Raw genomic sequence first — 13,295 nt, forward strand, 5'->3', positions numbered from 1 at the left:
TGATGTGGACCTTGATACGTGCCTGGGTAAAGTTAAAGTTCTCTGCTGAGAAGTTACTCCTTCATGCCCCTTCTGTACTGTACTCCTTGGAAGGAAGTCACGATGAATGGTCCCCCTTTAAGGAGGGACCAATTCTTTTGCATGAGAGATTTGTCTATTCTACCCCATATAAATATATGTACTTAATTATATCAGTATGGATTCATGGATATTTATTTTGTACTTTGGGCCATAATCCAAAATTGCATTATTTACTATGTTGCCCACATTGTTCCAACTTTGGCCTTAGGGGTTCTTTCAGTTATCTCCTGTGTCCCTTTAACATGCTGTATCATTTTAGCTGTTTTGGTTTGGTTGGGTTTGAGCACTTCCTTTCTTTCTGACACTACAAGGTGTTCTTGGCTCATATTTTATTAGAAATTGTTTACCTTGGTTTTAGAATGAACTATTTTTCCAAGTAGCCTCTCCTAATATAGTTTTGTTTGCTTCTTTGCTTACTTATTGCTTTTGAAGCATTTTTGAAGGCACTCTCCTGGGATCTTGCACCTATTTTCTTCCTTAATCTTTACCCTCATATCGACACAATGATGTAGCATTTTACTTCATTTCATAAATGCAGAAACTGAGGCTCAAGGAATATAAATGGCCAAAGACTATAAAAGGCCACATAGTTAATAAAAAATGTAAGAGTTTTGATTCAAGCCCAAAGCTGTCTGACTCCAAAATTCACACTTTGAACCTTTACTCCACTAAGCCAGGATCCTGTGTTATCTGAATTAAAGTTGGATGGCAGTAATGATTGTATGAGCTACTCTGAATTTGGCTTAGGAAGAGAAGTCCTAGCCAGCCAAGCATTCTTCTGGGAAGACTCCCCTCTGGCTCCCAGTCAAACTGATCCTTTCTTTCTCAGAACTTCATTCACACTGGGAGGTAGAATCCCTACCACTGTTTCCTATGGAAAGGCTCACCTTTCCAGAAACAGAACTTCCTATCAACTTTTTTACCCTCCCCAAAATAAGGAGACAGCCAAGGAGCACCAACCATTTGAGGAAAGCCTCTAATCTAAGAGACAAATGTCAGAACAAAGAATTTAAAATGAACTCAGAAGAAAGAGAAAATGCTTATGAAGCAGGGGAAAAAAACAATAAAAATACTTGTAACATTTTCAGAGTCTAAGTGAGGATGGTGCATCCATCAAAGGGATGAAATAAAAAGGAATATTCAAAGAATAAAAGAATGTTTAAAAACTTGAAAATTAAAAGTATGATAGTGGCAAGTGGATGTGGCTCAACCTATAGGGCCTCCACCTACCATATGGGAGGACACTGGTTCAATCCCTGGGGCCTCCTGGTGAAAAAGAAAAAGAGAAAGCATGCCCATGTGGTGAGCTGAGTGCCCATGCTGTAAAAAGTGTGCCTGCGCAGTGAGCCAGTGCCCGTGCAAGTGAGTCACACAGCAAGATGATGATGCAACAGAAGAGAGACAAAGGGGAGAGTCAAGCTGAAGTGTAGCAGAAATCAGCAACTGAGGTGGCACTATTGACAGGGAACCTCTCTCCACATCAGAGGTCCCCAGGATTGAATCCCAGTGAATCCTAGAGGAGAAAGACAAGACGAGAAGACAAAAAGAGAAACAGATACAGAAGATCACACAGCGAATGGACACAGAAAAAACATCAGTGCTGGGGAGGGGGAGGGGAAGAAAAAAAGTAAGTTATTTTTTAAAAAGTATAATAGTATAAATTATTTACAAAATCACCAGAAAGTTTGGAACCTGAAGTTGAAGATATTTCCTGGAAAGAAGAACCAAAAGAAAAAGAATTGAACAGAAAGGAGAGTAAGAAAATTGGAAAACAAAGTAAAATTTTTTAAACAAAGTATTTATTGACTCCAGGATTGGGAGTGGGAAAGAGTGATTGTACAAGAACAAAAAAATGCAACGGAGGCAAAGTTCACTTCATGGTTCAGCTGTCGACAAAATACACATAATCATAATAATGTGAATTCTGAATATTAAAGCATAGATTGTGAAAAGTGTGGAGGTATATGAATGCGTGTATGTGCAGGTATAAGAAAGAGATCTAAATACCTGCCATCCATTGAAAAAATTCGGTACACAATATCTGAAGCTGATAAATCAAGTGATATCATAACTGTATCCTGGCCCATATGGAGAAAAATACCTAAAGAAGCATCCAGGCATTTGAAAGTTCTTACAATAATGAGATGTGCAGATTGTTGCTCTTCATTCTAAGCCTTGCAGAATTTTCTTTTGACGTGCTCTGTTTTGATATAAAGTTAAATAATACATTTTTGAAAATCAGATGCAATGATTTTTAAATATCAGCATGATGGGTGTGATGGAGTCATTGAGATTCAAATAGCCATTCACATACAATAGCCCCTTGAGGGCATAGTGGAACAAATAATATTCATTTCTGAGTCACCGAGAAAATGTTTGGGTCTGTTCTTCATATTCTACTTTAATGAAACAGAGATGTGACAGGCGACACTTCCCTATCAAAATGGTTGTGTCAAGAATTTCAGCAAAAAAATGCTGTGCACTCTCGTTATTTGTCGGAAGTACTGATGTGGACCGTCCTTCTTTCCCAATGTGGGAGAAGTGGTGTGCTGCCTCCATTCTGCAGCCTCACCTTGTTCCCAGCTAATTGGCTGAAGGCTGACCTGAGCCATTCCAGAGCTCTTTTCGTCATCATTCAGGCATGAAGGAGACTCCTTTCTACTCACCAGAACTATGCCCTTCAAACCCCGTGGCCTCAGAGGACTACCTGGAGGTTAATTAGTGAAAGTAGGACAGAAACTAACATCCCCAGGCTCAGAAGCTATAGTGGTGAGTGGGAGGGAGAAAAGGGGAAAGAGAAGAGGCTGAGAGGGCAGAATTTAGCTTCTCATCAGCCATAAACGATACTCTACTTCTTCTAATATTGTGGAAACCCCAGGGATGCTTTGCTGGGCTGGTATTTTCCTGTTCGAGTCTCAGCAGGCACTCAGGGAGCAAAACAAAAGGCCTAGTGACCCAGCTGCTGCTGGGCAAGGCTCTTTGCATTTGCTAATGCTGGTTCATGCATTTTTCCTGGTAATCTTTCTATATCAGGTACATGGGAGTATTACAGCAATAGATCCCAGGCTAAAATGAAGGTCCTTTGTTTAAACTAAGACATAGCAAAGATTCTGTTTCCCAAGGTGTTCACATATTAGAACAATTAATGCTAAACTATAATATTTTGACATGGTAATAAAAAGTAATGGGTGGTTTTATTATTCCTCTTGCTGTAAATCTTGAGCAAAGCTGTTATGAGATTCTCCTGCGATAGAATTATTTGGATAATATGGGTAGCAGGCAGGTAGCATTTGAAGACACTGGGATTTGAAAGACAATGATAAGCCAAATACACAACCAATGCAATGTCCACAGAGAAAATGTGGAATGGGTGTGGGAACGGTAGCCATGGGGGCTGCTGGGTGTGGGGAACGGGAGGAAGAGATGAGATGTGGAGGCGTTTTCGGGACGTGGAGTTGTCCTGGATAGTGCTTCACGGACAATTACGGGACACTGTAGATCCCCCCAGGGCCCACTGGATGGAACGTGAGAGAGTCTGGGCTATGATGTGGACTATTGACTATGGGGTGCAGTGATGTTCAGAGATGAACTTACCAGGTGCAATGGATGTATCACGATGATGGGAGAGAGTGTTGCTGTGGGGGGAGTGGGGGGCGGGGGCGGTGGGGTTGAATGGGACCTCATATATTTTTTTTAATGTAATTAAAAAATAATAATAATAAATAAATATTAAAAAATAAAATAAAAAAAAAAAAGACTTCTGAAATAAGAGAACATAGGATGTTGAAAACGGGTTTTTAGGATTAAATAAAGCAAAAAAGGTCATCTTCATTTCCCTCTATTTCCAACTTCCCCCTCTCCATCCTCTCCTCCTTCCTCCTCCTTCCCCTCCCCATTCCTCTCCCTTATTTCCTACCCCCTCCTCCTCCTGCCGTTTTCCCTCCTTCCTTTTCCCCCTCCTCTCCTTACCCCCAAAACTACTGAGGACTTACTATGTGCCCAGCACTCTGCTGTGTGTATTTTATTAATTGCATGTATGATTTAATAATTTAAGAATAATACATATATTTTAAAAGATTTTTTTGATAGTATCTATGCCATCATAAATACACTGAGACTTGGAACAATTAAGTGCCTTGCTTCAAATCACACAACTGGCAAGGGGTAGAGTTGGAAACTAGGCATTTGACTCCAGAGCTCTTCCTGTGTATTTGCACATAGGACATGCTCAATTTTGTTATTGATGAGGTTGATGATGACTTTGGTGTTGATAATGGTGAAGAAGGAAGGTCCAAATCATTGAATGCAGAACAGATAAGTGGCTCTCTCAAGGTCACACACTAGGCATTGGCAATGGAATGTATCCAATTGTTGGATTCCAGGTCCCTTATCTCTGTGCAGTGCCAGGTTGCTGAATTTACAAATAGGAAAGTTAGTTCATTAACTTCTAGCAATATATAACCTCCTGTCCAGGTTCCAAGTACTGAATTCTCACATTACCTAAGTGATTTTGAAGCTTTAAATAGACAATACTGCTTAAGCACTGCCAAAAACAATGCAGAAGAGAATATTTTAGGCCAATATTTATTTCCTAATGGACAGATAAATATGGAAACCCACAACAATATTAAATAAAATGCATTTCTCCTTCCCCAACCCATAATGAAATCATAGTTTTTCTGTCAGGCGAAGTTTAAAGCTTAAACCTTTGTGGGGGATGACACTGAAGCAGAGGTTGCGGTGATGTGTCGGAGGCCACTGTCTCTCTGCCGGACCATAGCTTACACCCTAGGCTAACTGCTTATTCAGGGCCTGAATGGATCGTGGGTTTTGGTCATCTATTTTAGCAATTACCCTTGGGTAAGACAGACTCTGACTCCAGACTGTCAGTCTTCAGTAACTGTTGGTGGCTGCCTCCCCACACCTTCTCTTCCACTTGCGGAAGTTCGCTTGGGTCTTGCTATTGCCCAGTAGCACCACCCCTGCCCCCTGCCCTACTCAGGTACTAGCTTGGGGTCACTAAGCCAGTCCTCAGCCCCACCACTCAGTTCACAACCATCCTACCTCTGTGGCCTTTTTTCATTTAACCTGGTAAAATCTTACCTATCTGCCTTTCCCAGCTCAGTTAAATGTCACCTTCTCTAGGAAATCTCCTTTGCTTCCTACTCCACAACCTCAAGCTGGAAATAAGCTCATCCTTCAGGAAAGTCCCCCAAAGTCTTTGTCTGTAGATCCCTAATAACTCTTATTGTTTTCTTCATAACGTATCGGTACCCATCTAATCGCCCCCACTAGGTCATAAGAATTTGAAAGTAAAGACCGAGTTTTGCTGAACTTTGGTTTCCTCACAACTTGTAGGACAAGGATTTTGTGTCTTGGGACTCAATGCATAGTGGTCCTATTGAATTTTCAGGCAGGTATATGCCATGTGATAACAAAAGTTTGGAATGACCAGAATGACTACTCAAATTCCTTTTTTTCCAGTAACAGCAACCTGATAACTAGTAAATTCTGTCAGAGATTCATCCATTCGTTTCTGGCTTTATTTCCTTCTCAAATGCACATACTCTAGGAACAGAAGACCTTCTAAGTCAGTGGTTGGCAAACTACAGTCTGTGGCTAAATTCAGTTTCTTGCCTATTTCTGAATCTTCTGCAAATTAAGAATGTTTTTTGTATTTTTGAATGATAGAAAAAACAAAGGAAGAATATATTTCACAACACATGGAAATTGTATGAAATTCAACTTTGTGTCCATGAAAAACATTTTATTGGAACACAGCCATGCACATCTATCTATATATTATCTATGGCTATTTCCACATCTTAATGGCAGAGTTGAGTGATTGTAATGGAGTCTGTACATCCACAATGCCTAAAATATTGACTATTGAGTATTTTACAAAGGAAGGATGCTGAACCCTCTTCTGAATCATTCTCAGAAATGCATACCACAGTATGAAAGAGGGGTTAGGGTGCCTGGTAAAGGCGAGAGTGTCTGAAGGCACAGAGTGCCCAGAGGAAAAGAAATCTAGAGAAAAGAAGAGGAAGAAAAGTGAGGCACACCTACTTGGAGATACCAGATTTCCTGGTCGCAGGCCATCTCTATGTTGCTAACATTCCCACGAAAAGAAAATTTCAAGTTCCTAAGAACTGCCTTGGATTCTCACAGCTGGTAGTCTTGCCTAAGAGACAGACCTTGAATATTTTAGGAGAGCTTTCTTCTCCTGAGTAAGGACTCTGCATTGTCTTTCAAATTGTAAACTAGAAAGGATGAGGTTAAGTGATATCAGTCATTCCTGACCATTCTGTATACCATCTAAGTAATATCTGCAATCAAATCTACAGGACTCTATTTTCCAGTTGTCTTTGATTCAACTATAAAAATGTGTGTGCACCCCATGTGTGCACGTGTGTGTTTTAGGAAGATCAATATTAAGAGTGTGTGTGTGTTGGTCTGTCACTTTGGGGAGAATATATATTAGATGAAAATCTGTTAATTATCATGCATGTGGAGTTCATTAAACATTTGGGGTTTCCAAGTAAAGACAAATCAATGAGAACTTGTCTGAGACCTGTTCAGCCCCCTGGAGAGTTGGAATTGTAGTTTTTGGTTTAGAGATCTGCTGTCATTTTCACATTTCTCTTATTTTCTTCTTGTAGGGTAATGCCCTGTACTTCAAATCTGCCAGAAATGTTACAGTAAACATTCTCAATGACCAGACTAAAGTGCTAACTCAGCTGATAACAGGTAAGAAAAGAAAACTTAGCACAGTGTCTGGTCCATGGAAGGCACTCAGAAAATGTAGAGTTGATGGTTGAATGAAAACCAGGTGAACAAAAGAAAGGGACGTGTTCACTGTGTTGGGAAAGTGAATGTAACATACATCCTGTAATTCTACCAAAGGGTTTATTTCCATCTAATACATGCACTTATCTTGTGCAAATCTAAGTGTACTTGTTTAGAGGGGGAAAAAAAATGTCTTTCCTATTATGTGGTACCTAAACATAAGCTAGCTGCTTCATCTGGTGGTCAACAAAAGACAAGTTCTCTGCCCCAATGCTGGAGAAAAACTGACTTTGTTGAGTTGATTGAGAAAGAGCACAGTATACACAAAATCATGCATGGCATACTTTATGGGTTATAAAAGGAATCAGCAATGGTAATTTGAGTCCAGGCCATATTTTCCATGTGTGCTGAATTTGAACCGAACTCAGCGGTAAGATGCCAATGCATCACCATGAATATGTTCACGTGGTTCTTTTTAATAGAGTAGAGCTGTGGAAAGCATCCCCTGGGTTTTTCAGCTCTGTATTTCTGAAATTTAACCACGGACTTGGTTAGTCACAATAATGATGGTAATGATAAGCAGGGCCTTGTGGCTGTGGTAATGCGTTGACTGGAATGAGGGCTGCCCCCTGGTATTTGGAGTCAGCTGAGTCATTGTGCGCTCTCACAGCAGGAGGAAAAGGGATGTGTGCCTGGATGGCAGTGTTATTCTTCCAGGCAGAAAATACCATTTGTTTGGCTTTGGGGCTGAGAGAAAAGTGCACAGATGGACATTTTGAGAAGTCAGTTGCCCAAATGCCCTGAAACATTACCGTGACTAAAACATCCAGAGCCCCACCAATAAACAAGTCACTGGGAAGCAGGTGGCTTTGTGTCCAGGGTCTTTTCTGCCGAGGAAAGAGGCCCCACTCTCTGCCCCCGGGAGTGCTGCATGTGGTTGTCTAGAGAGTCATGGCCAGTGGGTGAGTTGGAACATCCACCAACAGAGGAGCTGAGGGATTGAAGCAACGGCTGCGCAGCAGAGCCCATAATCCATAAACATGTTGTTCTTGCGTGGGGCTGGATGGCTGGCCTTGCTTCTGCCACATCTGGCCTGCAGTCACAACACTAAATAATTAAATAAACAGCTTCAGTAAGCAATGATTTAAGCAGCGTGTGTGAAAATTGCTTCCAGGAGGGAAATAAATCCAACCTTCAACTCCCAGATTCCTGTGTTCAAAAGGAACTTATTTAGCTTGTTGATCATTTGCCATTTATTTGCAGTAGGAGATTTGGTTTACTTGAGAGATTTTGTTTTGATAAAGCTGGAACTGCCCAAATGACTGTTATTCAACAAAAGATGCAGTCAGTCAGTCACTCTACCCCCCTCCCCTCTTTTCTTTCCCCTCTCAGTGCTCTCTTCTCTTTCTTTTTCCCCTGCATTCTCTCCTCCTCCCTCTTCTCCCACCTTCCTCTTTCTACTTTCTTTCCCCTCCCTCTTCTACTCCCCCATCTTTTTGCTGTTTCTTTCTCCTCCTCCCCCTTTTGTCTTCCTTCTCTTTACTCTTCTCTTCTCTATCTTTTCTCCCCTTCTACCTTCCCCTCCAGTTTTCTTCCCTTCTCTTTCCTTTCCTTTTACTCTCTCTCCTGCCTGGTCTCCTACTCTCCTCTCCCTCATTTTCTCCCCTCTTTTTCTCTCCCCATTCTTCTTCTTCTCTTTCCTCTCTCACCTCATTCCCACTTTCTTCTATCCTTTCTTCTTTTTTTTCCTTTCCCCACTTCTCTCCTTCTGGGAACTGAGAGACACCTTTCCCTAACTCTAAAGTTAATGCACAAGATAGCTAATATTAGAATGAGATGGGCAGAAAACCATTCTCAAGCCAGCCAGCAGGTGCCTTTCAAGATGAATTCTAAATATAGCAGATGTGTTCCAAGGAGAATCCTAAAGTCACACACCTACACACAGCTCCATACACTCTCCCTTTCAGGTCCTCCTTTTACACCCCTTTTTATGCACACCGTTGAAAGAACAGGGCAGACCCAGCAGCCTGTTGCACTTTATTTGATAATGTGCTTACATGAGAGCAAATTAATCCTGTCTTCCAAACAGACCTGTTCCACCAGGCAATGCTGAGAATTCCAGAATCCTCCTTCTTACCTAATGAATGTCTCGAAGCCATTAGAAATTCAAATATTAGTAACTCAGGCCATCTTTCTGCAAGAAAAATGCTTTACTTAATGATAGTTAAGTTCCCAAGCTGGGTGATAAATACATATTTGTTTCCTAATGCTGCTGATTTAACATCAGGGAACCCGCTGACCCAACCAGTAAAGAAGAAAGTTGCAAGAGAGCCTTGAACGGTATTATGCAGGAGTGGAGAAGGGTCCTGGTGTCAAGAGAGTTGGGGAAAGAACTTAAGGCTGGACAACCACCCATCCTGTCCTGCTCCTGGGATCTTTGGCAGTGGTTAGACTTCAAAACTGCTATGCATCCTGGTGGACTCTGGTTCTCCTTCCATTTTAGGAGATTAATTAAAGAAGAACCTCATAAGTCTGAGAAGGCTTAACTGACAATCAGTTTCAAGCTATGAAATTGTGATTTTTCTCATCAGAGAGGGTAACAGTGGGTTCACCAAGAGCCCTCCTGAGCAGTCTCCAGCTCCATTTGCCTTTCCCTCCAGAATTGTTCTTTAGGATTCCAGATACATCCAGGGAAGTTTGGCAGCCCCAGGTGAAATCGACAAAAGAACATGTAGTCTGCCCCATTGAGCCAGCAGTTGCTTGGTGGGGTTTTGGGTATAGTAACCAGTTACCGAACTTTATACACGGAAACAGTTCTGGCCCTGGATTAATTCCACTTTATATGCTGAGAAGCCCTGAGAAGCAAGATAGCTTAATAGTGCTTTGTGTCCTGTCATTGAAGCAGTCTCTTCAGCATACTCTCCTCATGTCACACAAACCATCCATAAATTCAGAGTAAACACAGAATATACGCTTGAAGATGCCCTCAACTCCTCAGGGACCAAGTCTGAGGATATTGCCCAGGCATATGGAGACAAAGTCCAAACATGTGTCCCCCAGTCACAACCCCACTTTGCCACGTGACTGAATACATTGTGGACAAACAGGTCACCCTATCCCCATCTTGAGGTCACCCTATCCCCATCCTGAGGTCATCCCTCACTCATTAGCACTTCATTACCTCTCCATGCCTGCCCTCTCCACTAAATAAAGGTAACAACCCCAAGGCATTGACAGGTAAAATGGATTTTACAGAAGGTTTTGGTGGTGCAACCAAGAAGACAGCAGCATCTTAGCCCTCACAGGAAAACTTAATCCAAACCCCTTATTATTAATCTCTATTATTTCAAGCACCTTCTCCAGTACTTGTCTCTAGGTTTCTTCTTCTCCTTGTCCTCCTAAACCTCATCTCCTAGCTGCTCTAGACTTGTTGGCATCAGCTTCTCTCCCCTCCCCCCTTCTCTTTTTCTTCTGTGGCATGATTTCCAAACTCAAATCTAGACCCAGATCTGCCATGAGTTCACTTGGTGGCCTTGTGAGAGCCTTAGCCTTGCTCTCGTTTTCCTCACGTACAACATGGGGCAGTCAGACATGAAAACACCCAGGTCCTGTGTCATAAATTCTGTGCTCTCTCTGCTATTCCAGCCCCTCTCATTAAGGAGCCTTTCCAACATCCTTTCCTTGTGCCAGTGGATTAGTGCCCATGTATTTGTAAGAGAACAGGTCTGCTGAATTAACAAGCTTGCAATAATGGGGGAAGTGCACTAAGAGGTACTCACCATTAATTCTTCTCAATGTGTATGACCATTGCATTAGAAGAACGGTGAGGGAAGCAGACGTGGCTAACTGATAGAGCATTGCCTACCATATGGAGGGTCCAGGGTACGAGACTCAGGGCCTCCTGACCCATGTGGTAAGCTGGCCCACGCACAGTGCTGCCGCATGCAAGCAGTGTCGTGCCATGCAGGGGCGCCCCCGCGTAGGGGTGCCCCACATGCAAGGACCGCGCCCCGTAAAGAGAGCTGCCCCACATGAAAAAAGCACAGCCCGCCCATAGTGGCGCCCCTCACACGGAGAACTGATGCAGTAAGATGACACAACAAAAAAGAGACACAGTTTCTCGGAGCCACCTGATAATACAAGTGGACACAGAAGAACACACAGCAAATGGGCACAGAGAGCAGACACTGGGGGGGAGGGGGGAAGGGAAATAAATAAAATAAATCTTAAAAAAAAAAAAGGGAAAAACAGTGAGGGTGATGATGACAGTGACAATGTTAACCACAGGAACATCCCCATACATTGCACAGGACTTTTCAGTCCACAAAGTCCTTTTTGTAAACATAACATTATGTAAACCTTTCTACCTTTCTGTGAGATGCATGGAGGGCACTGAAAGTCCGGTGTTACAGAGGCAGAACAAACTAAGGGTCAGAAAGATGACTGATTTATCCAAAGTCACATTGCCAGAAAATGAGAGAGAGTGGAGAAACAAAATTCCTATCTTCTGATTCCTAGTTCAGGAGCCTTGAGAAAGAGACAAGTAGCCCCTGATATGCAGGAGCTGGCCTGGCACTATTAGCCAGGCCTTGATGTTCTCCTGTTGAGCATAATAAACAACTCCACAGAACAACAGTAGACAAGGCCTCTGTGGTACAAAAAGACAAAAATATCATAGACAAAACCATTTGCAAGCCACAAAAATGACCAAATATCCCTCTAACCTGGCAAATAGAAGTGACTGCTGTTTCTTTATCCATCACAGCTTTGGCATTGGTCTGGGCTTCCCTGCTTCTAGATTAGATTTATTAAGATACTCAAAAAATTCCTCCTGCTTGCTGAAAGCATCCAGTCCCAGGCTTCTGTCCTTAAAACCTACCCCAAAATGCCTACTATGAGCCCTGATCCTATAATAAACCCTTTACAACACCCTCTTCCTGGCTGCCCCATAGACCCCATGGTATGCATTCTCCATTTCTGTAACCATCAATAACCTTATTTGTTCAACCACAGATGTGGTCCCCACAGGCTTTGGCTGGAAGGTATTGAGGACCTTTTCATTATAACCTACTATTATTAAGTGACACTGTCTTGAAAAATACCTAGAAGGAAAAATAATGCTACGTGGGAATCTCTGGGGGAATTTTGCAAAATACAAGATTTCTGGAATCTATATTGTGAACTTTTTCTGTAAGAACTTCTAGACCAAAAGATGCATTCCTTTCGAGTTCAACTAGGTTCAGCGAGGATGATTGCATCCTACGTATTTCTGCTGCTTTTCTGCAGACTTGCTTGTGGGAACCACCTGAGCTTTTTGTAACTCTTGTTCAGAGAGATAGAAATGTCTCTTTTTTTTTAGAACTTTTAACACACTGATTTGTTTTACTTTTCCATAGTAAAACTCTATGCAGTTTTCAAATGTGTTTATAAATAAATTTATCAATATCAGTCTCTTTTTGTCACTAGACTTACAAGTGCTCTAAAATAAAAGAACTTGTCTTCCTTATGCCCAAAGATAGCCCCACATTTGGGAACAGCATTTGTTTTCACAGGATAAATGCTCTAAATTTTTCATTGTTAAATGAAATTCTAGCACAAAAGATTCAACACCTCCCAAGGTAATGAATTACAGTATATTATATAATGTTTTCTGCCAGGAAATGATCTACATAAGGAGGAAATGGGCTTGTCTGATTCAAATGTAGGTAGCATAAGAGTAAGGCAGATGACAGCTGGAATTAAAGGGTCCCTTTCCAGCAGAACTGGACCAAGTTATACAATATACAGATTGCCTCAAGTGGTGGTGAGCTCCCTTATATTGATATGATCTACCAAAAACCTACAACTGTTTGACAGCAATTTGGTGGTTAGCTGGAGGAAATCTCCTTCCCACATTTCTCCTCAAGTCTGGAGGAAGGACATGATCATCTTCATAATAGTAGCCTGAGAGCATGTGATTAAAAGTAATACAAGACATGACTAAAGTCACAAGAGTGAATTTCACGGTTGGCCTCTGAAAAGCAATCCCCTTACATTAAAGTCCAAAACAATCTTGTCAGATGTTTATGTTCTGTGAAAAGCATTTTGTGATCAAATGCAATGAGACTAATGTATTCTTTCTCTTCCGTCTAGGCCCCAAAGCCATAGAAGCTTATGGCAAAAAGTTCGAGGTAAAAACGGTTTCTGGAAAATTGCTCTTCTCTGCTGATGACAATGAAGTGGTAGTTGGAGCTGAGAGATTACGAGTTTTAGGTAAGGAAACCTTACCTAATTTTATGGGAAACCTATAAAATCTTGTGGTGCAAAGTAGAAACTATAATGTAAACTATAGACCACGGTTAGCAGCAATGCTTCAATATGGGTTCATAACTGCAACAAATGTACCACACTAATAAAAGATGTTGTTAATGGGGGAAAGTGTGGGA

The 13,295-nt window shown here is 41.7% G+C and overlaps 1 protein-coding gene across 2 annotated transcripts in view; it reads left to right on the forward strand.

Moving 5' to 3' along the window:
* The window catches only part of SGCD (sarcoglycan delta), a 482,630-nt gene that overhangs the window by 328,150 nt on the left and 141,185 nt on the right, over window positions 1–13,295 (forward strand). For both annotated transcript variants that reach the window (XM_058281332.1, XM_004466363.5), the window contains exons 4-5: window positions 6,744–6,831; window positions 13,003–13,122. In XM_058281332.1, the coding sequence (XP_058137315.1) occupies window positions 6,744–6,831; window positions 13,003–13,122 (208 nt within the window). The remainder of the gene's footprint in view (window positions 1–6,743; window positions 6,832–13,002; window positions 13,123–13,295) is intronic.

Source organism: Dasypus novemcinctus, chromosome 2 (assembly GCF_030445035.2).
Source record: "Dasypus novemcinctus isolate mDasNov1 chromosome 2, mDasNov1.1.hap2, whole genome shotgun sequence".
Classification (NCBI taxonomy): domain Eukaryota; kingdom Metazoa; phylum Chordata; class Mammalia; order Cingulata; family Dasypodidae; genus Dasypus; species Dasypus novemcinctus.